This window comes from Amblyomma americanum, chromosome 5 (assembly GCF_052857255.1).
Source record: "Amblyomma americanum isolate KBUSLIRL-KWMA chromosome 5, ASM5285725v1, whole genome shotgun sequence".
NCBI classification, from domain to species: Eukaryota; Metazoa; Arthropoda; class Arachnida; order Ixodida; family Ixodidae; genus Amblyomma; species Amblyomma americanum.
Genome location: NC_135501.1, coordinates 54,108,024 through 54,128,688, shown reverse-complemented (window position 1 = coordinate 54,128,688; position 20,665 = coordinate 54,108,024). Strand labels below are relative to the sequence as shown.

General features: G+C 45.5%; 1 protein-coding gene across 1 annotated transcript; it reads right to left on the bottom strand.

The window, feature by feature from the left end:
• Nucleotides 1-500: 500 nt before the first annotated feature.
• LOC144134694 (uncharacterized) lies at nt 501-19,032 on the bottom strand. Its single transcript, XM_077667542.1, has 4 exons — nt 18,971-19,032; nt 16,776-17,076; nt 2,269-2,376; nt 501-668 (listed from the first exon to the last, which is right to left on the bottom strand). The coding sequence occupies exons 2-4, from the start codon at nt 17,025-17,027 to the stop codon at nt 579-581; spliced, it is 450 nt and encodes a 149-aa protein (XP_077523668.1). The 5' UTR covers nt 17,028-17,076; nt 18,971-19,032; the 3' UTR covers nt 501-578.
• Nucleotides 19,033-20,665: the final 1,633 nt, after the last annotated feature.

Here is a 20,665-nt window from a genome sequence, read left to right as displayed (position 1 = left end):
AGAGCTCAGGGGGATTTGCTTCTGGACCATCTCGTCTGATTAAATATTCATTCCTAGTGTAGAAAATTATGGAAGTTAAAAGGAATTTTGGTCCTTTCTGCAGCGAAGTTCAAGATTTCTACTGGTGCTACAAGAAAACCCTTCTGGGATTTAAACGGTAGAAAAAGCGGTATAGTACCTTTGGAATCTTGCGCAATGTCTAAATAGATAAATGTCTCACCGTCGCGAACATAGCTTACTACATCTAATCGCTTCGTGCATTTTCAGGTTAAATACTGAACATCATGAATGGCCGCCTGGCAAGTGTATGATTTTGACACTGATTTCTGTTTATTTAATCTTGTCCTTCCGTAAAAATCATAATGTGTATTCGGCCTTCGATAGAGGTCATCCAGAAAGTAAAATAAACTATTTTCTTGCCATTGTGGAAGTTGCAAACCACCAATTATTTCATAAGTAATAATTGTTGGGGTAGTTGGCACTGTAGTTGGGGCATTTATTTATTTATTTATTTTTTCTTCAGAGGCCCGCAACGGGGCATTACATCCCGACATATTCGTAGACTCCGCGGGCTCTTTTCAAACGTAGTCGATGCACTGCACCCAGTCGATTGTGAGGTCGTGCTTGTGCTTGTGTTGTCGCATTGCCGCCGTGCACTGGCCTGCGGTCTAGAAAAGATACAGAATGAAGTAATACCGAAATTCTGAAAAAAAATTGTTGACTGTGTACATGCCGAATAATAATGAGAAATAAAAATTTTATTTTCAGGGCATTCAAAATGAGGCCCTAATGCTTACTTAGCAGTGTTGGGAATAACTCTGTAATGCTCGTTCCAAAGCTCATTCTCTTGTTCGAATGCAGGTTTCAGGATGCTTGCAGAGAAACATTCACAGCTATATGACAGCGAAGTACATTAACCAACATTTTGGTGAAGAAACATAAGCATTCTGTGTTACTTTTTCCTTTACTTTATAATAGTTAAGTACAATCAATGATTACTATTAAAGTCTAAAGAATGTTCGGACCGTGTGTCCTGTAGCTGCATTCTATCAGGATCAAATTGTTTCTCAGGCATTGTTCACTATTATTCTGTGACGCAATTGCGGCTTGGAAGTGACCCGACCTCACCATTGGATCCATATTACAGCCAATGGTGAGCCGATGCGCGTGGCATGTAGCGAAGGCTAACTTCGACGTGCAGACCCGCCACCTTGTGATTTCTGAGACTTTCTGCTTGCTGCTGTCGTCTGGTGGTGCCGTCATGCTGATGTCAGTGCAAATTAAATGGAAAATGTATGATAGGTCCTTCACCAATACAACCCCGTGAAGGGGGCCGAACACCGTCTGTACCACAAAAGGCCACGGATAATATTAGCCCTACAGAAGACCCGAAATGAAGAAGAATGAGGTAGAGCTCATATGGGCAGGTCCTTTGGGATAATGAATGAGAGTTAGCCAATATGACTACGGAGTAAAGTACAGAACAGTTGTGCTTAAGGTGCTGACCAATGCGGCGGAAACATGGAGGCTAAAGAGAGCGGTTCATATTTAATTAGGACAACGCAAAGGCCTAGAAAATTTAAAATGAGAGCTGTAACGTTGAGAGACAGGAAGAGAGTCAGGGAAAAAATGCGGGCTAATGACATCCTACTGGAAACCAAAAAGAATAATGGACTCGTCAAGCTCGTATAACGCGAAGCCAAGATAACCGATGGTCGTTAAGGGAAGCGAGCTGAATTATAAAGGAAGTCAAGCGTAGTGTGTGGAGGCTGAAAGTTAGGCGGGTGGATGAGACTAAGAAGTCTGCAGAAATGAAGCGCCCGCTGCTAGCACAGGAAAGGGCTTTGTCCTGCAGTGGGCATAGTCAGGCAACTGATTGTGATGATGGCTGCATCTTAGTTTAGAGCAGAAACATGCCCGCTTCACTGAATAAATAAATCAGGTCATTAATTGATTTCACTTAAACAGGTGCCCGACGGGGACAATAATTTCCTCACTTAGCGCCCCTCTGACCGTATAACTTATGGCGAGGTGAATTTGACGCATCTTTAAGTGCCTATTTTTATAAAATCTGTAAAGCTTAGCTTTTGTCAACCTTTATACTAGATAGGAGAATCTGACCTTGGACTTTGATGATAATAAGGGACATGCTACGTTGTTTGTGCCATTTCAGGCTTATTGCTTTAGGTGCATTAGGGGTGCTTGGTGTCCTGGTTTCCTCAAATGTTTGTCACCCTAACTTTCTGTTGTGATAACAGCTTCGCTTACCTCGTTATGTAAAGGTTGACACTTGTTTTCTTCAAACAGTTCCTGATTTGTGCAGTTAGTGCGAGCGAATGCGAACGTTACCTTGTGCTTCACGTCCCCATTGAAAACCTGAAAAACGAAAGGCAGTCATTGAATTAAAGTCCACATTTGCAGAAATACCATCCTTTACCAGACTGACTTGTAAATTTCGATTCCTATATCGCCTTGTTGTATAGTGGTGGAAATTTTGCAGATAGCTACCGCGGCGTAGATATTACAACTTGGTTGTAGGTGTTCTGCTAAGGCAGCATATTTATTTTCTGCTTTGCCTCCAAGCCATGGGAACCCAGTAGGAGATGCTACCAGGAACATAACATAACACAGGCACAACACTAGAGGCCACATGGCCCCCATTAGAGACACAAAACACTTCGATTTCATTAGGAAAAGATAAGAGAGAAAATTCATTCGCATGGATTTGTCAAGTCGACTACAAGCGGACTATTTGGACCGCCCACAGAGATGAAGAGAAGGCAGGATATAAGAAGAAATGTCATAGATATCAGAAAAATTAGGGGCGTCAGACGAAGCGCACGAATTTTCCACAGCTCCATGTAGGCACTTATGGCCTCAAGAAGCACTGATGGCGACCTCGCCGCACGAGCCGGCATCTTTTATCTTCTGTTTCGCTCCCATTGCGGCTTTTCTGGCATTACAGTAGATCAACGAAAAAATTAAACCTAAGAAGAAGGCTATTCAAAGCGGGGACTTGCAGCAGCAGCGTCGGCCTTATGCAGCAGGAGCAGCACCAGCCGGCGAAGATGATGACGCCGAAGTGCAGTCGAATTGAGCTCCCTCCTTGTGTCATCGTCACGCGCCATTTTGTTCTCTCTGGGTCCAGGCATGATATTTTCTAAGTCTTGGGCCAATAAATCAACCATTGCCTTCATCGCACTGGCCTCATACTGATTGGCGCGACAAACTGGTGACCACGTTCCATCCGAACTAGCGACTTTCACACACGTCTTTGTTCGCCGAGACTCTGTCCGCAAGCCGCTTTAGTGCCCCTACGACGGCCCCTTCCATGTACTCGAAAGAACATCGGAGTTCATCGTCGACATTAATGGGCGCGCTGACACCATTTCAATCGACCGCAAGAAGGCCGCCTTCACAAAGAACGCTCCGCCCACTGCACCTACATGTGTAGTTTCTCCGCCCCAACCAGCCGGCTGCCCTCCTCCGCCATCTTTCCCAGTCACTCCTCAGAAGCGACGCATATCATTTGGGTTCCCAGCTTCACCGGTCTCCTTCACTCGCGGGGGAGGGGGGGGGGGGGGGCACTGTAGCAGGAGCACCAACCTTATGCAGCAGAAACAGCACCAACCGCCGAAGACGATGACGCCGAAGTGCAGGCGAATTGAGCTCCCTCCTCGTGCCGGCGTCCAGTGCCGTTCGGCTATACGCCATCAGACCTTCTAGCACTTCAGCCAGTAAATCAATCATTTCCTTCACTGTGCTGGCCCCATGCTGATTGGTGCGACACACTAAAGACTCGAGTGCCAGAAATAATACCAGTTTGTTAAGGAACCCGGTTACATTCCTGCATCACCTTATGAAACAAAAAGGGTAACTTCACTGCGTCACATCTAGGTTGTCGTGCGTTGTAGCTATGCTTAGCACTTAGTATAACGAGCACTCCCGCACTAAGGCGTTGGAGAAAGGGTGGTTTTCACGTTTGCAAATGCACTATCCTGAAGGACACTAATTCGCAACTTCTATATTCTAGATTCAAGTGTATCAAAGCCTTATAAGAGTTTGGAATCAGGCCAGTTGGTGCATATCAATCATGCTGGAAACAGCAATGGTGACACAAACACATCGCTCTTTGTGTGTCGTCTCTTTCTCGTCCCTGTTTCTCGTGCTGTTTTACTCCCTACTCAGTATCCGAAACCACTTACGTCGTTAAAAAAAAAAGAATATTGACAGGGAAGTGCAATTTTCGCACGCGCTATGCTCAAAATATTTATTTTTTTTACTTGATTTGACCACGTGGCTCGGGCACATTTATCCGCTCCGACTGCGTGCACCGGTGCCGCGGTTTCCGACGAGCCGAGAAGCGAAGCGCCCGAAGTGTTCGCCGCCCTCGATAGCTGCGTTTGTTCTATATCGCGGCGTCGAACTCGAGAGGAACCCTGACGTGGATGCTGACGGCAGCTATATCGGCCCCCTCGTGCAGAGAACTCCTTGGTTCCAAACGTTTCAACCTAAGTTTGATGTGCTGTAACGGAGCGCCAAGACAGCAGAAAAACGTGAGTGGATGTTATTTCAATAACGTATGTTGGCAGGCTAGTTGGGTTTTGAAAAAGACATGGCACTACAAGTACACGCTAAGAAAGAAGGGACGAAGGACGGGCGCTAACTTCCAACTCTTCAGTCCGAAAGTGAAGCACATCCATTTATAGCATTGAACTACGCCCACTTTCCGACTTATCTCAGCGGTTTCTCGTGTCTGCGTAGAAAGTCTACTTTGCCGCGTGTCAGTTGGTCGAAGCATCGCTTGCGCACAGGACTAATTTCTTTTTTATGTGCAAAGAATCTAACACAACCCTCACCTGAATACTCATGCTTCTACCTAGAATCCCTTTCTTTTCCAGTCGAGGCTCGCACTTACATGCGCTAACATGCACGATCAAATTTGCATATTTAACTTGATTATCAAGTTCTACCCTTTTGCTGTGTTCCCTAATGCGGTCGTTGATGCATTGCCCAATTTGCCCTAGTTTTGACACCCCGTCGGACAGGGGTATCTAGTATGCGACTCCATCCACGCTGCAGATGTAGGCTGTCTGATGCTTTATCTTGCAGATGGGGACTTCAGATATAAATACTTGTGCTTCACTTTCGGAATAGACAGTTCGAAGTTGGCGCCTGTACCGCCGTCAGCACGCCTAACAAGAAATGCTCGAGCGCGTGTCTTCCACTGGCACTGGCGCCGCTTGGCTTCGGCGGCTGGGTCTGTTCGACCTACTGTCGCTCCAGCTCTGTCTCGTTACCTAAATTTGTCTAATTTACGTAGTTTTATCTTAATATTCGGGGACGGCTGCATCTTCAAGGCGGTGCTGTCCCTACGGGAAGAGTACGGCTGCTCCGGCACCGGCATGTCTAAAGGGACCACGCCAATCAAAGGAGGCTGGCTCGGAAAAGACGGCCATGGCTTCCCAGGTCATGGAGCCACCAGAACATGGAGACCACCAACCGTACAGTGCGATCTCATTGCTTAGTGGGGATGGGTCAACGATCGTGAACGGTTAGGAGTCAGTGGCCGATATGGCTGACGTGGACAAGGAGGGCTTCAAGTTGGTGAGTCATTGCAAGCAAAGAATGGTCGGGACCCCGGTAGTGGTTGAGCCCACAGAGAAAGGGGTTGATTTCAGAGAGAGTGAATCCCATCTTGCTTTTCGCGGCCATTCAATCACTGCTGCGATCAGCTCCGATTCGTAGGAGGATCACCATGCAAGGGGCTCTTCAGCTGGATGTCTCGACTTAAGGGCACTTTGACAAGCTCCTGCAGTGCTTTCAGATTGGTGATATCAAAATTAACGTGCAGTTGCTATTTCCTACATGAAGAAAACCAGTGTTATTATTGGTGTACCAAAGTAGTATTCAGAACCCGACCTACTTGATTAGTTGAAACCACAAGGTGTTCTGCACGTGAAACGACTCATACGTCCTGTGGAGTCTTCAGAAAATAAATTGTCTGCTAAACCTTCCAACTCTATCGTGCTGACATTCGCTCCCAACACAGAGCGCCCCGAAAAAATTGATCTGAGATTCACAAAACACCCAGTTATCGATTTCACTGAAGCTCCTCCGCGGTGTTCTAGATGCCAACGGTTTCGGCATGTGGACAAAGTTTGCACAAAGGATCGACGCTGTAAGCGGTGCGGTGGCGACCACGACTTTAAAACCTGCAAAGCAGATTTTGCTTGGGCCAATTGCGGTGGTGGTCATCCAGCGAATTTCGGAGGCTGCCCCTTCCGTGTGAGCGCTCTGCACCGTCGAATATACGTTATTCCTGGACCCAAAACCCAACCGACTGAGACGCCTGTGCCAGGTTTGGACGAGTTCCGAGTGCTGGAGTCTGATGTTGTTGCGTTACCCAACAACGTCCCTAAGAGACCTGAGTCCAGCAAGACGCCAAGTTCTGTTGCGTGCGAGTCGGTTGTTCGACCTCCAGCACAAAGTGTCCATGTTCCTAAGCGACCGCATCACAGCCAGACTCGACGGCAAGGTAGGCTCTCATCTGCACAAGTTACAGAAAAACCAGTTATTGCGGCCAAGAGTGTGTCCCCGTCGGCATCTTTTGTCGATGTTGTGAGGGCGTTCCGCAAAATAATGAGCTCAAAAATCAGTCTGTCTGACCTTATTCATGTTTTGTTTGAGGCCCTGCGTTGACATGTTTCAGCGATGGCGCCTGGTTACCTGAAGAACTTCCTTCATCTGGGGCTTTTGTTTTGAGTCCCCAATTACCACCTTCGCATCAAACTTCTTTTAGATCTAATATGGATGGCGTTCAACCTCGTAGATCTAGTATCAAGCAAATAGTGCCGTTTATATTGCGATAGAAATGCGATGGAATTTTGCGTCGGTTAGTTGAACTAAAACTATTCTTGAAAGAGACTTGTGTTCCAGTATTTGCCCTGTCGGAAGCTAGCCTGCCAAGAGGAAGATGTTTGACTGGATATGTCGCCCCTAAAAACTGCAGCATAAAGTCATTTCCTGCGGGAAGTGCCGCGCATTACATAAAAAGGAAAATTCCACATGCTTCTCTAAGCGTTACCGATCTTTGCACGGATGACATTGAGGTAGCGGCTGTGAGAATACAGCTCGGCTTTCGAACCCTTTCTATTGCATCCGTGTACGTGTCCCCGCGGAAGAAGGTAGCATTGCATTTGTTTCTACAACAGCTCTGCGATAGCTGCCCAGCTCCTCGAATCATCTGCGGTGATTTAAACGCCAATCACGCCGTCTGGGGAGGCAGGAACACGGATTCCCGTCGACGCAAACTCGTAGACGTTATAATTGACAGTTTGGACCTCTGTGATGCCAATGACGGAAGCCCCACTTTCTTCCGGCCTCCAGCCTCAGCAACAGCTATAGACCTGCCTCTGCGCTCACCTGACGTCGGCGTGAAGTGGTCAACAGCGCCTGACCGTATGGGAAATGTTCACTATCCGAATTTTGTATTTGCGGCCAACTTTCGTATGCGTGGTCCTAAAATTAGCAATGTGGTCAACTGGGACAAGTACAGAGAGCACCTAGGACGTGTTTCTGGTGACGTTATCGGCAAAATGATTTCTAGTAGGCTGGCAGCAACTACGGTGGTCAAGTTACCTGATCATTTTCTGGCCCCGGATTTAAAACTCAGTAACCTTTGCTCAGGAAGAAAAAGGGCGGAGCGCCAACTCATGCGGAAGAAGGACGACAGCGACTTAAAGTCGACCTTAAATAGGCTGAATTCAGCCATTAGACGGCCATTAACAAGCTCTACAAGGCGCAATGGGCATCATTCCGCGCTAGTTTGACTGTGTTCTCACCGATGACAAGAATATTGCGAGTTGTTGCCAGCCTTGCAGGAGAATCTCGCCCTTCGAAGCCTTTTGAAGCTGTTGCAATACGCAAGGAAAAACTTAATGCGTGCTTGGAAGAACAATTTGCAGACGCACTCGTACGTGCCAATTCTGGAATATATATATATATATATATATATATATATATATATATATATATATATATATATATATATATATATATATATATATATATATATATATATATATATATATATACCACCTACATCATCCAGGTCCATCATGGACGTCCCGTTCACGCTTCGCGAGCTTCAGACTGCGCTCAGTGGACTGGGGCGCCGGTGTGCACCACGTCCCGACGGCATCACCAATCAAATGCTGAATAATCTGCCCTTGCAACTCAGGAAGGAGCTCCTAAACTTCATCAATCGAGTTTAGGAGCGTGGCGAAATTCCTCCGTCATGGAAGGTGGCACATGTAGTTCTAGTACTGAAGCATGGCAAAGACATGACGGACCGTGCCTCATACCGCCCTCTGTCATTGACCTCCTGTGTTGCTAAGTTGATGGAGAAGCTGCTAAATGAACGCTTATCATGGTGGCTAGAGGAAAGCAAGTCATTGCCAACATGTATGACAGGATTCCGCCGATGTCTTTGTGGCCAAGATCCCGCACCATGATATCGTATTAGACTTGATGAGTCACTTTGAACACCAGAGAGCTTTCGGCCTTTCCACCTTAGCCATTTTTCTTGACGTTGCAAAAGCTTACGACAACGTGCTTCAAAGCTCAATTCTAAACAGTTTTCAAGGCATGGGCAAACAGGGCCACATGTTAAGATTCATTTGCAAGTTTATAAGTGATAGTGTAGTTCATGTACGGTTAGGGAGTACCTTAAGCACCGAAAGGGTTCTATCACGAGGTGTGCCTCAAGGAAGTGTTGTTCCCCCACGCTCTTTAACGACGTAATGACTGGCCTTCCCTATTACGAACACAAGCGATTAGCCGTGATAGCTCGGCAGGCTCTACTTTCGGTACAATTAAGCTTACCTTCAAGGTGTGGGATTGTCTCTATTAGTGGAAAAATCCGGCTTTGCTCTGTTTCCGGGTGTCGGAAGGCGTCAAGCGTGGTTGAAGATAAACGTTGGTCACTGTTGCATCTGCCAATTCAACCACACGTGTTTCCTGGGCGTCATTATTGACTCCAGTCTACAGTGGCGAAAAGCTGTCGACGCGATTGTTTCATCTTAATCTTCTCGTCTCAATGTGATCCGTAGAATTGCACGTGAGCAATGGGGAAACCACCCTTCTTCAATGGTCAAACTTCATGAAGCGCTGGTGGTCAGTCGCATAATGTATCAATTACCTTTAATTTCCCCCTCGGCATCACAACTTGAACGTTTCGAAGTTGTCGACAGAAAGGACCTAAGAAGAGCCATTGAGGTTCCCCAGGCGGCTATGAATAAGGCAGTACTTCATGAGTCCCTATCAAAACTTCTTAGTCGTATCGCTTCTCAGAGGCTACTAATGCATCTTGACCGCCTAGGAGAGACGGTAGCTGGGCGATCCCTTCTCCAGCGGCTCTGCAAGTGATATGAGTCGAAGGCCTACTCGGCACTTAATACTGTTAGTTCTTTAGGCCTTAATGTCCGAAGGCAAAGGAAAGGGTTGAAACCCGTCCTGGTCTTTTCCGACCCTCCACTTTAAGGTTACAATTCCCCATGTGAGTGCAAAGCGCTGCTCTCCTTTGGCAGCAACGCGTTCGCTTGTACTTGAACACTTGGAAACAGAGTATGCCTGCCATCTTCAAATTTTTACGGATGGCTCTGTGGACAAGGTCAAACAAGCTAGCGCAGCGGCTTTTTACATTCCTTTTTTGTACTGTAAGTGGTCCGTACGCTGTACTGCTGTCGTATTCTCCACAAAGGCTGAAAGTGTTGCCATTGATGCGGCTTTACGGAAGTTAGGGTCTTTTCCGGCTCAACCTGTTGTCATCCTAACTGATTCAAAATCTGCCCTTCAGAGGTTAGAGCGCGGATTCCTTACTGAAGCCTTGTCTATAAGCTCTCTGCGCTTGGTGCAGAATCTGCACAGCAGAGGCTTTACTATACATTTCCAATGGGCGCCCTCTCACATAGGAGTCAACGGTAATGAGGTGGCAGACAATCTCGCCCATAAAGTTCTGTCAAGGATTCCATCAAAAAAAGTACCTCAAAATGGAAAAATATCTGCAGGAAAACGGTGCTCGATCATTTCAGTACCCTGTGAAGTGCGTCCCACAAACCATGTGTGACCAAGGGACTGAAAAGATCTCAGGCGACCCTTCTACATCGAATTCGCCCGGCCTCTGCTTTCACTCCTGCATGGATGCATAAGACCGGCATAGCATCGTCTCCGCTTTGCTATTTATGTGGTGTGTGCGGGGATATCGACCATTATATTATGTACTGCCCAGAGTACAACGCGGAAAGGCATGTGATGTTCGCTTCCTTCAAGAAGAGAGGGACCCGTCACACCACATTTCAGGACATTGTCTACCCGAGTGGAAACAAGACATGCAGTAGGGAGGCTGCTCGCCTTCTTTTAACATTTCTGCAGGACGCGGATCTTGTTTCTAAATCGTGACAGCAGGAACGGAGTATAGCCTACTGTGATGGAATGTGTGCGTACATGGTGTCTTCCGGAGTGGACTACGTTATACTGTGAGTGAATATGTGTATGGATTTTGGCACTACAATGGCCTATGTTCTACTGTGACTGAATATGTGCATAGATGGTGACTTCTGGAGTGGACTGTGATGTGGATTGTGTGGATTGATTCTGTGCATAGATGGTGACTACGGGAGAGAATGTGTGCTATTATAAGAGACTGCGCATAGCGGTGTAGATGTGAGAGGCTTCAGGACATTGTTAATATAGAAGGGACGCTACGGTGGAGCAATTGCCGGCAGATAAAGCAAGGCTGACGCCACCTGTAGCATTCAACACCTCAACTCAACTCAACTCAACTCAACTGAATGTGTGCATTGATGGTGACTGCGGGAGTGGAATATGTGGTATTATATGTGACTCTGTGCATAGCGGGTAGATCCGACAGGTTTTAGTGCATTATTAGCATAGAATTGACGCTACGGTGGAGCAATTGCCGGCAGATAAGCAAGGCTAATCTCACCTGTAGCATTCAACACCTCAACGCAACTCAACTCTGGGTCTGAGACAATATTAGGGTGCAATCAGGGCCCGAGCTTCCTTCAACCGCCGCGAACACACCGTGCAGCGTGGTCTCGGACTCAGTGCCCAGCGCAAAGTGACCGTAATATCAGTGCAAAAGGCGCAATCAAGTGTTTGCGTTAATCGTGCTGACGGCGGTAGAGAGTCTCCTCGTATTTTTGTGCGTATGATTGCAGCGCCGTGTCTTAAAAAAGAAACAGAAAGTTATGTACAAGAGAAATATGTAGAAGGCACGTGGAGGGACTGGTGGATGTTCGAGGTATACTTGCACATCGATATCATGTCTGCGAATTCAAGACAACAAAATTAGAGGGATTCTTTGGATGTGAATGCGAAAGCATTAGTTCTCTATTACATGGGAAAGACTTGGAATGCTCACAAACATTGACAAAACAGCCTGGCGTCCTTTAGAAGTAGCATGCAAGCCGAAAACCAGGCAGACTTCTGTTCCATTCAAGTCCTTCTGCTCTCTCTGGCGGCCATGAATATTTTCTGTGAACTGAATGGTGCAAGCGCGGCGCGTGGAACGTCCAACTGAGTTGTAAGACCAGTTGCAACCTACGATTCATTGCTAAAGAGCGCCCGTCCACTGATACTACTGTGTGTCCTCTGATTTGCTGCATTAATCATGGCTTTTCAAAAACTGACCGACTTGCCCAGTAACATCTTTTATTAAGTCTTGGTGATTCCGTACACCATGCTGTCGTCATTCTTTTGCATTTTATTTCTAGAAGCTCTCAGTAGATCTTTAATCGCTCTTTTTGTTTCGGTAAAATTGGACTTAAAGTTTAAAAAATACTTGCTTCTACTGTGCATTGATGCCTTTTCTGACAATAACTTATGCACTGCGTTCAGGTGAGCAAAGACGGTGTTACAATCACCTTTTACTTTACATGCGACTTAGACCGTCTTTTGAAAGAATTCGTTTAAAGATTGTTTATATTTTTCCTGGAGATAACGCAATTTGTTACCGAATCTGACAAGTGACTCCTTGCTCGAACGGTTTATTTGAGTAACAAGTTTCAGCGACGAATTGTTAGCACTGTTATAGAATTAACGATTAAACAGTTATGAAACACGCAGCCTGTCCAATTGGTCCAAATAAAATATTTTTGCTTTGAACAGATGCATGCGCGGGACAACATTAAATATTCGCCCCTTTAATGGAAGCTAATAATGTTTGGAACATGAGTCGTAAAAAGAATTTCTCATTCGTGCGCTTAGAAAGCAGACGCTTTATGCAAGGACTGATAGTACAGGCGTCTAGGTACTCGTCTAGCGCACTCGAACGACGTGCACGGGTTTGCGGTCCTGGCCTTCGTCACTGTCTGTCGGCTTCCATATAGCTTTCCAGGACATGATAATTATGCCACGATTCATGGGAATGCGCGTGCACGGTAAATTGCTGCTTTAAGTTCCAATCCTTTCGTAAATGGAGCCATTCTGCTCCCCAGTGCGCCTTTCGAGTTTTCTAGGCAAATGTGTGGACGTATGTACTCTGTAAACTTCTCTGAAATCTGAATAATGGTGTTATTGTGATTGGTTAGTAATTCCATTTTTTGAATGCCAGCGTCTTCTCTTAATTTTCCGCGATATGGCGCTTTCATTTGTTAGTAGCTTGGGAGCAACGGAGTAACCAAATCGGTTTTTATTTATATATACGTTTAAGCATCCGCATTCATCCTCATTCCGGTACACTCTCGCCCGTCGCGGCGGCTCAGTGGTTAAGGCGCTCGTCTACTGAGCCGGACTACCCAGGTTCGAACCCGACCGGGGCGGCAGCGTTTCGACAGAGGCGAAACGAAAAATGCGTCTGTCTGCTGTGCAGTGTCAGTGCAGGCTGAAGATCCCCAGGTAGTCTAAATTATTCCGGCGACCTCCACTACGGCACCTCTATCTTCCTGTCTTCTGTCACTCTCTCCTTTCTTCTTTCCCTTACGGCGCGGTTCGGGTATTGGGGCAGTTACTGCGTCGCTTTCTTTCCTCAGAATAAAGTTTCATTTTTTTTTTCGGAATATTCAACGCCTCTGAAGCATTGCGTACACAGTGCAGAAAGTTTTTCTAGCCCAACTTCTCGTCTTTCCAGCTTGTAAGCATTTATTCCACCCCCTCCCCCGCAATTCTTGCAGGGGTTTCCGGACTTCACGTATGTTGCATCCGCAAATAATTACGGGGGTACTAAGGAGCGTACGTGCAGGTAACGCGAGAAGCATTGCAACTATATTCCCATTCCAGTAAAATATATTCGAACTCCGTTCCGAATTCTGTTCTATTTTTTTCCTTTGTGGACTGCAAGTAGTAGTAGCGACTACTAGCCGTTGAAATAACATTTTTCCCGCCTTTTTTAACGCCATAGAATTTCGACCAGTGGCTATAGGTTTTCAATACCGGCAATTTATGAGCGACGTCGCGTTCTCTTGTGGATGAACCATCTAATGCTGTCTCATTAATATACATTTCCTTCGCTGCTGCCTCTGTCATGGCGGTTTACGCTATATCAGAGATAGTATAAATCAATACAGAATTTCTTTGCTACTTTGGCAGTCTTGCCTATAGAGTTAGTTGTAAAATCTAAAGTCTGACGAAATCTCGTCTGGTCGGGTAGAAGATTCATGACTGAAGAAAAAGGGAACGCCGACCAAAAGGTTGTTGTTTAAAACGAAGACGTTTCGGCTTCCATACGGAAGCCGTGATCAAGGCTTCCGTATGGAAGCCGAAACGTCTTCGTTTTAAACAACAACCTTTTGGTCGGCGTTCCCTTTTTCTTCAGTCATGAGTTAGTTGTAGTGCATTTGCTTGTCTTTTATTGTATCGAACAGACTTTTGCTTATTCCACCTGCTGCTTTCAGGCTACGTACATAGTTGTTATAGTTCGCTCAATGCCTTCTGTATAATTCGTTACCACCGCTTGCCGTATAGTTACTAGTTTGCGTTACTATTTCGGATAGTTTGCCCTAATAAATGGTGCCCTAGACCTTCAAGTTTCGGCCGCTGCAAATAACATCTTACATCGCCTAGCACAGTTCGCCAGATCCTCTCCATCAACGTATTGGCAAGCTTGTCACATATCTACTAGACTAGGTTTTTAGTCAATGCCTTGAAGGAAGGGAAAAGCGAAAAACTGTAACCCCCAAATCTTGCAGCGCCTAAAATTACAATAATTTATGGGAGGCCAAACATAAGGCACTAACTTCCAAAGTGTCCTTAAGATGAATTGTGAGTAAAGAAAGGGATATATGTGCACTTTAAAAAAAATTGAAACAACCATTACGCTCTGTCTGTCATCATTATATATAAAATTATTTTTTTACAGCAATAATTTTAACACCGTTTCATTATTCCAGGAATCATTTTTTGTGAACCGTCGTCACATTTTTCTCTTTTTTTTGCTTTTACATGGTGACGGAGGCCTTTATTATCTGGCCTTTCCAAGCAAGATCTTCCTTCGCGTGGTAGCACTCTGCAGTATCCTCTCCGTTATGGTATCGGCAAACTTGTCATATGTATTCGCCCTTCTCAACTGAGCGGAACAGCTGTTCTCGAACAAGATTATCAAATTCCTGCGTTCTCTCTACCAATCTTAAATCATCCACGTCCTTTTTCTACAATACATCTCCTTGCCCCTCCACAAGTCTAGGCTAATTCTGGACCTCCCAGTACTTCAGTCGTTGCAACTCGACTTGCCTACAGCATCCACGTGCTGCTCTATACTGGGATGGACGCATTATAAACAATCATTTTTGTTTTCTCATTCATATTATTCTGCCTCCAATTCCTGCCACTTGTGTGCGCAAGAATGAATTTGTGAATCGTAGGTTACTGCACTATCCTGATGCTGCTATTTCGGGCACCTATGTCGTAGCTTCCTACAGTCTACTCCCTTACGTACTCCTTCGCTAGCACAGCATTGAAGTCAGAGTTCTTGCTGATAAACGATAGCTAAATCTAAAATCATTTATAGCTCTTCGACATGCTGTATTGCATTGTCGCCTAAAAAAGTACCGATACCACGTGTAGCGGGGCCGGTAGTCTGGCAATGTGAGCCAGAGTTTTCTAATTTAAAACATTGAGAGGCCCACTCAGTCACATGCAGTTAACGTGGAAAACCTTTGTGGTCACTATCCTCACCTGTATTCTCTGCAGCGAAGATGAAGCATTTACGAGATCTCTGACCAATAAATTTGTGCCGATTGTCGGGTAGGCATCGTGGTATTGAAGAATACCTCCTCCACCGAAAGAACATGTTTGAAACTCAACCGCCGCATGCAAGGCGTGCGGCGAACGGCACCTTCCAAATCGAACTTGAAACATAAGAATGCAGTACATGTAGAGAGCCTCGAATCGCAGAAGAAAACAATATATCAAGCTCACAGTCGAAAAAGCTTCTTGGTCTCATGGAAGAGTTTTCTGGTGGTACGTGAGCACCCAAAGTTCAGTACTTTCCCGACGCCTATTAATAGGATAGCATTTAGCCTGTCGTCTCATAAAAAAAGTTCTTGATTATCCGTAACTAGATTCTATGAATTGTCAATTGTGAATGCTATGATGAGTCATCAGGGTCACGTCATCCAACTGACAAATCGAAGAGTGCCGCGAAATTCGAAAATCTCTAATTAGTCGTGAGAGGTCGTGAGACCCTGTGATGTCATCACAGCCTGCCCACTGGAAGGTGGCAGCCTGCTTACAGGATAGTGAGCAAACAGCCCCTCCCCCTCCGCTGGCAAACTGAATGCTGCTACCACGTGCCCACCGTGGATCTGCGCATGACCGCCACGCATGAGCATTACGGCAGCTCGAGACATGTGTCCCACAAGCCTCACCGGTGGCAACAAATGCCATCGCAGGGCAGTGGCGCTTGGCTTAACCGCTGCACTACTGCGTCAGTAGGGGTATATGAGAGCTCATTGCGGGTAGTACAGCGCAAACTAGACGAAGTACAAAAGCAAGAAGACAACACAGGCTAGCGTCTTCTTGCTTTTGTCCGTCGTCAAGTTCAGGCTGTACCGCCCACAGTGAATTATTACCAACCCGCCCAGATGTCCATCCTTCAGTATATCAGAACTCTCCGTGATCTATCAATGAGATTCAGAGGGTCATAATGTCATCAGCATTGCGTAACCAACAGTAAGGCAATAATAGGACACCGCCAAAGTTTAAAATGAGAGCACCCCAAAATATGGATGTTGGTCCACTCCTGAATATATCAAAAGGCCCCCAAAGATTTGTAAAGTTCTGGAAGTAGGCCCAGCTCAGAAAATGGATTAAGGTGGATTAGCGGGTCCTAAATGCTATCGCATTTTATTGTTCAAGAATGTGATAAAGAGAGCTCTCAAGTGTTTTCGTTTCTTTTTATGAAAGAACGCTCAGCAGTGTCTACTTTGCAGAGCGGCCGTCGCGTACTAACTGCTTCGCTGCTACGGCTGCGCGCTCTGCATGACCAGATGGCGCAGTGTGTTGGCGGCGTTCTCTCTCTGTTCAGCGCGTAGAACGTGGTGCGACGGATTCGTGGCTTCGGGGAGCCTAGATTTTTTTGCCGTACGAAGTTCACCGCGCAAGTTAAGGCATGACTTTAGTTCATTATTTCATTCGATGTATATTAATCCGCAAGTTAGCCGCAGAACTGCATTTGGCCTAGTGAAGGTGCAATACTAAAAAAAAAGTCATGGCAATGGAAAAAATTTTTCCTCCATTGGTTACAGTTTCCTTACCCTCTTTTCGACCAGCAAGACTCTCACAACCGACAGACGGAAGCCGCTAGGCGATTCGTAGTGGGCTGCAGCATAGCGGGCCATTTCTTTGTAATGCGATTTACCCGAAAAGTCTACGCCTTCCCAGTCCGCCTCCACAATTCTTCCAGGATCTCGCCAGACCGACGTTTCACCTTTGACGTCTCCAGGTGAGAAAAGTGTGGCGCAAGCGATCGTAGCAAGCAGCCCAGTACCTGCTACGTAAGCGGGCATTGTCAGGATCCGCGATCGGTGTTCGCCAAGCAGCTTGCAAGCACAGGTGCTGAAAACAAAGTTTTCTAATTTTAGGTCATCGAGATAGCATAAAGCTGCAGTAGTTAATCTCGTTCATGGAATTGTTCTAGGTGGGGAAGTCAACATTCATACGGACCTTGCATGCAGAGTATACACTGATTTCGACTTTCCCATTTGCATTGTCGAGCCGCCGCGGTAGCAGACTGGTTACGAGTTATGACGCTCGACTGCTGACAAGGAAGACGTGGATTCGATTCCGGCTGCGGCGGCCACATTTAGTTTAACGTGAAATACTAGAGGCCCGTGTACTAGGCGATGTCAAAGCATGTTGAAGAACCCCAGATTGTACAAATTATCGAGGGCCCTCCACTGCGACGTCCCTCAGAGCATGCGTTGTTTTGGGACGTTAAACCCCATAAAACTAAACTAAACCATTACCGTTGTCCATGTGCTGCACATGATTTCCACTTCATTCACATAATATGACGTCACATATATCCTAAGAAATTGACCTGAATACTACAAAAAAGAATAAAAAATCATATAGAAAACTTTTTTAAAGCAGCCAAACGGAGTTCTAATGTTTTTACAGATCGTACGGATTCCGTATTCCCACAATTTCATATCGACCGCTCATGCGCAAAGTTTCAGTGAGGTGTATCTCGGGTGCCAAAACACTTCAGATTTGAAAACGTAGCAGTTGGCCTCTAAAAACGATTAATCGCAATTTTTACATAAGGAATCAACAATCTGCAGCCACTAAACTGAGCTTGAACTCAGCATTCTCGTCTAAAACGTCTGCTGGTATATTCAGCATATTTCGAGAATTCGATTGGCGCTGAATGAGAAAAAATAAAACGATAGCTTTCGTGACTTCCTAGGTCACCTGGAATGTAAGGCAGGGAAACTCTAGGATCGGCCTCCAATTGGCTCTCCTTCCGCGCCCGCATTTCATGGGGCGCTAAGCCTTTCTAGCTTTATTGTGCGCTAATAAATATTAAGGTTCCACCAGCTTTGAATGAAAATAACGGCTTAAGTATCCAAATATTTGTATAATGCCAATTGCTGTGGAATCAGAAATACGGTAGACTTAAATAATGATGATCAAGATTATCTCAGTGATCGATACAAGGAATTTGTTGGCTTCAGTGATCAATTGCTGCAGTCAGACTCAGGAGTGCCGTACAGAGCACGAAATATCAAAAGCACTATTGGGCTGACAAAGCTGATTTGCAATAATGCCTCCACATATCGATGACCAGAAAACAAGCTCAGTCCTGATACATTCTTCTCCAATACGCCTTCTTAGGCCCTGGTCTGAGCTTGTTTTATTGGGTTAGAAGGGTCATATTTTACATCAGAAAATGGTGCACTTATATTTGCAGTGGGAGACATTTTTAAAAAATCATTCATCTGAGAGGTACACCCTTGAAGACAAACAATCAACGAACACGACGGCTCTTGACCCTCGCGAGCTCAGCGGGTAATAAACGGAGCGAAATGTTCCTAACACGCGCGAGCCGGAAACGAAGACGCTAGCTCTATTATTAGCCGCCGGATGAAGCCCAAAATTGTAGGAGGTTAAAGTCAAACTGACGTCCTTTAATTGCGGAAGTGAAGTGACGCGATCACCGAAAAACATAGCGCCCATAGTCCTAAGCCGCTTTCCCAACGTCCCAGAGACATTTGCCCCCGATAGCACATTCATCAACACCAGACGCAAGAAATGACAGCAACGGCGCTGCCAGGCTACATACACCAAACATCACTATGGCACCTAGCATGGAAGGTAGCAAGCAGTGCGAATTAAAACCTATTTGATTTAAAATTATCAACAATTAACGAAAAATGTGTCGTGGAAGGCGGTGATAGGAAATAGATAAATTACGTTGGGAAGTGAAGCCAAGGTATGCGAGACCCACCTGTTTTACAAGAACAGGAATAAACGTCCGGCTACCGAGAACCCAGCGCCTGGCATTCGGGCTCTTGCAGCTGCGTGACACCATTGCACCTTGTAGCGAGAGATTTCCCAAATGCTTTCATTTTGAGGCATGTGATTTCTCGTTGCAAACTTGAAAAGACGAGCGCACTCTCTGTGTAAGCAGTTTGTTAGTGTGACCGGAAATACGAAATCTGTACATTCATAGTGCACGATTCAAATTCGTGCCAACTTGTTCAAGTGTTGTTTATTTAGTTCCAGCATGACGCCGCCGTTTTATAGTTTCTACGAAGGTAGGTTACCCATTTGCGAATATGGACGAACTCAGCGGAGATTCCACGAAAAAAAGAGGTTCCCCGCACAAAAAATATTTACTGGTTCTACGTATTGCTCCTTCACGTTGATTAAATGCACTAGCACTGTTACTATTTCAAAATAAAAAAAAAACATTTAGAACAAAACTGATCACAGTGTGTAGCTATTTTCAGGTCAGATTATGGCATCTCTCTTGGGTGTAAAATTAGCAGGATAATTATACACTTGTTAACCAGGCTCGATTTTTCTTGCAAAAGCGGGGCTAAGTATGAGCGCGAAGCGCGTCGTCGGCCGCAGCAGTATAAATGTGTAAAGCCACAATTACCGTTAAAAAACACTTATAAGCAGTGTTACGCTAATCCCCCTGTCCTTCCACTGTTTCGCCGCCTCGGTGGCTCAGTGGTTATGGCGCTCGGCTGCTGACCCGAAAGACGCGGCTTGTTCATTCCACGCCAAACGTCTCAGATGTAGCTCTCGACCATCTCCAATTTTTTCATGACAAAATTCACGGACACTTACCCTAATGTGCGTAATCAGAGCCTGAAATAGTTTTGCCGAAAAAAAAGTATTTGTGAGGTGAGGGCAGTTTGAATATTTGGAAAAGGCGAGAAAGCAGGCACTGCTCAATGAATAATAAAGAATTCATATTTATAGAAAACACCAAACTTATTTCCATTGAAATGCACAGATTCTGGCTCTTGATATAGTTCGACGCACGTAGCTTTATACAGCACAAAAATTTTTTTAAAATTAAAAAGTATATGAAAATGTACCATTTCTGTCGTTTTTTATTTTACATTGGAACTTGCTGTCGGAAATTCTGAAGTAAGCGTTTTGTTTTTCTAGATGTCTAATAACTTTAAGAAATGTTACAGGTGAAAAAACTGCGTGCATCGAGCTAAAAAAAAAATACTTAGGTAGCAAAGAAAGTGTTTTGAGCCAAAAACACTCGTTAATTTTAACCCGAGGTGGACAAACTAAAAATGAAACAATTGCGGGCTAGCTCGAGCTCTTTACTGCCTTTCATTTTTGAAAATTTGATCGAGGTAAATGTTGGTTAAAGTGAAAAAGGACTTTTCGAAGTTCAGCTCTTGCGCCGCAAGTTGCGTCGTCTCTTAACGCCTCTTCAGCGCCGAGCACGACAATGCCGACACTGCGGCCAGACAAAATGTAGAGCTCTTGTTCTTAAGTGAGGTGTGCAGTGCATCTAAGCATGGGAACGCTGAGTAGTCGAACAGGTATACGTGGGAAAAGACTCTTTAACTCTGCCGGGGCTGCAGATGCCCAAGTGAGCTAGTTGTTCGGTGTAGTTCTATCGCACTCAGTCATTCTTGCCAGCGCCATGACAGACGAAAGCACCAGC